This window comes from Penaeus chinensis, chromosome 8 (genome assembly GCF_019202785.1).
Source record: "Penaeus chinensis breed Huanghai No. 1 chromosome 8, ASM1920278v2, whole genome shotgun sequence".
In the NCBI taxonomy this organism is placed as follows: Eukaryota; Metazoa; Arthropoda; class Malacostraca; order Decapoda; family Penaeidae; genus Penaeus; species Penaeus chinensis.
The window spans coordinates 19442199-19444698 of record NC_061826.1 but is presented as its reverse complement, the minus strand read 5'-3'; the positions used below and the strand labels follow the sequence as shown (position 1 = coordinate 19444698).

Sequence of the window (2500 nt, the reverse complement as noted above, 5' to 3'; positions counted from 1 at the left end):
ACTCAAAGCACAAAAAATCCCAGCATGGGATGCTTGAAATGATTCTTAACTTGGGAGAAGACTTTGAAAAGAGACTGCACATGAAAAGTAAAGGAGTCAAAGAAATGATATATGGAAAAGGAAAGAAGACAATCTGCTATACAGACAAAGTAACAAAATGATAATATCAAGTTGAATAACATGCCTATAAAATACAAACCATGTATGCAGGACAATGAGAATGGGAAATGAGACGAACTGGTTAAAAAGGATTTTTGTCTGCTTTTTCAGCTCCAAGTTATATCATCAAGCAAGCTGCCCATACCCTCCTTCCCAATCCTTAATGATTTACCTCAACCACCAAAACGACCATTTGCTGTCCTCCTTTCACTCTCACCTTTGTTTACCTTCCTCTGCTGAAACTGCTTTGACACTTCCGCAGTCACTCACCCTCTTGCTTGAAGATGTGCTAGTAAAGATGGTTGGATTGTTCTGGCTAACTATGGAGCTAGGAGGCAAAAGAGGAAGGCCTTTTTAAACAAAATTACCTTCAATCTTATTTTCTCCAAGCTCCAAGGGATTAGCAACATGCAGTGAGGTGGTTTAGGAAAAAAACAATTAAAAAATAAATAAAATCATAAGGTCCAATCAAATGCATGTCAACTGAAACATAAATTTTGAGATCAACTTTTGAAGCTTAGAGATACCCATGCATGAGAGACTCAAACACAATTCCAAAATACAAAGCAACAAGACTCCCATTTCTACAGAAACCCACAAAAGCCTTGTACAAAGAGCTAATTGTCCTCAAAATGAACCCCCAAAACTAAAAACAATTACCATGCATCAATAAGAAATGCTCCTCTACTCATAACCCTTAACACAAACTGTGCATCCACTTTACAGATTCCACATGCAGTAACATTCACTCATTTCCCTTTCAAAATTTGCCTATCACAATCTGTGCCAACAATCCTACTAATTTTCTCCCTTATACTCACAAACTTCTAGTACTTTACTGAAAGTATGAAGGGCTGAAATAACACTGCCAGCATTGACCCTGTCCATACAGGACTGGGTGAATATAATAACAATAGCATTGTATGATCAGGATATTCTCATTCTCTTCATCTGGCATAGGATGCTGTTGTTTTACTACCTTCATATTGCCAATAAATTGAATATGATGTTTACTTGATAATAAGAAATTTATTAAAATACACTTATTAAATATCAGACAATTTAACCTTAATATTTTACCATATTGACTAAAACATACCATAGAGGAGAACTTTCTTAAATATCTGTTGGCTAGTGTAAAATTTCAATCAACTATTGGTATCTGTGGTACATTCAGTTTGCACAACTTCATAACTTACTACCTATATCAAAAGCACAGGCATGGCTGATTATTAATGGTAGACTTATATCACTGTAATTTACCCAAAAAGCTGTGCATCAGTTACCTGCAGTGGCAGATCTACTGCCAGGCTAGCCCCCCCCCCCCCCCCCCCCCCAGCTGCCCCAATATCTTTGAGTTTCAGACTGTAATTGTGAAACACAAACAACAATGTCCTTAGGCTGTTAAAATTACTAAAACAAACAAAAAAGTAATAGAATTATGGCTTTAGATAAAATGTATAACATGATTCTCTTCCATATACTGTATAAAATTAAATTTCCATCCTTGTAAAACCCTCCTGATGCCCTTCACCCACCCCTATAAATTTTCTAGATACACCAGAGATACTTTTATATACTACTTATATAAATAGCTTTGCCACAATATTTGGACTAGCTTACTGCAGTGAAAAGATTAATCTCAAGATCACCAATATAACTATCACTAATGACAAAAATATTAACTTTTGGTCATTCCAAAATCAAGTTCCTTGGACTGATGAATTATCTTAAATCTCTTAAATCTTTCTTGCATCACCAACCCTGAGAATTGAAGAGGTACTACAAGGTGCACTATGGAATATGTGACTCACTTTAACATGCTAGTGACAAACTAAAATGCAAACATGACTCAGGATTTACTTTTATTATTACTGAATCTGTAAACAAAACATACAAAACATCATGAAGCAATGCTAAAAACAATAAAAGGTCAATCAATTAATGGATAAAGGAGGTTAAGACACAGTAAAGAAATACACAAAGGCAAAAAAATGTCTGGATAGGATTACTTTTGTTAAACCAAGCCTTTAACTAAAGAAGCAAAAAGTGAAAGTAAAATCCACATAAAACTACATAGACACTTGGAACCTTGGTCACCCTAACACCCAAGTCATCAAACTGGGAAGTCATCAGATGTAAGCTGTGCTGATGCAGAAAGGGTTACAAAAAACTAGCTCAGGATGTATTACTGAAATCCAACAATCTTTAAAACCAATACACTCTGTTAAACTTTGAGGGTATTAAATAGATTGTGATGAACTCCAGACAGGTGGCAGTAAAACAGGCTAAGGGGAAGTAACATTGACATCATGATACCTACTTGCTTTGTAATCACCCT

General features: G+C 35.5%; 1 protein-coding gene across 4 annotated transcripts in view; it reads right to left on the bottom strand.

The window, feature by feature from the left end:
* LOC125028258 (5'-AMP-activated protein kinase catalytic subunit alpha-2-like) overlaps window positions 1–2500 on the bottom strand; it is a 38246-nt gene that overhangs the window by 23709 nt on the left and 12037 nt on the right. For 2 of the 4 annotated variants that reach the window (XM_047617683.1, XM_047617685.1), the window contains exon 10: window positions 377–487. The exons of the other annotated variants lie outside the window; for them this stretch is intronic. In XM_047617683.1, coding sequence (XP_047473639.1) covers window positions 377–487 — 111 coding nt within the window. The remainder of the gene's footprint in view (window positions 1–376; window positions 488–2500) is intronic. 4 annotated transcript variants of the gene reach the window in all.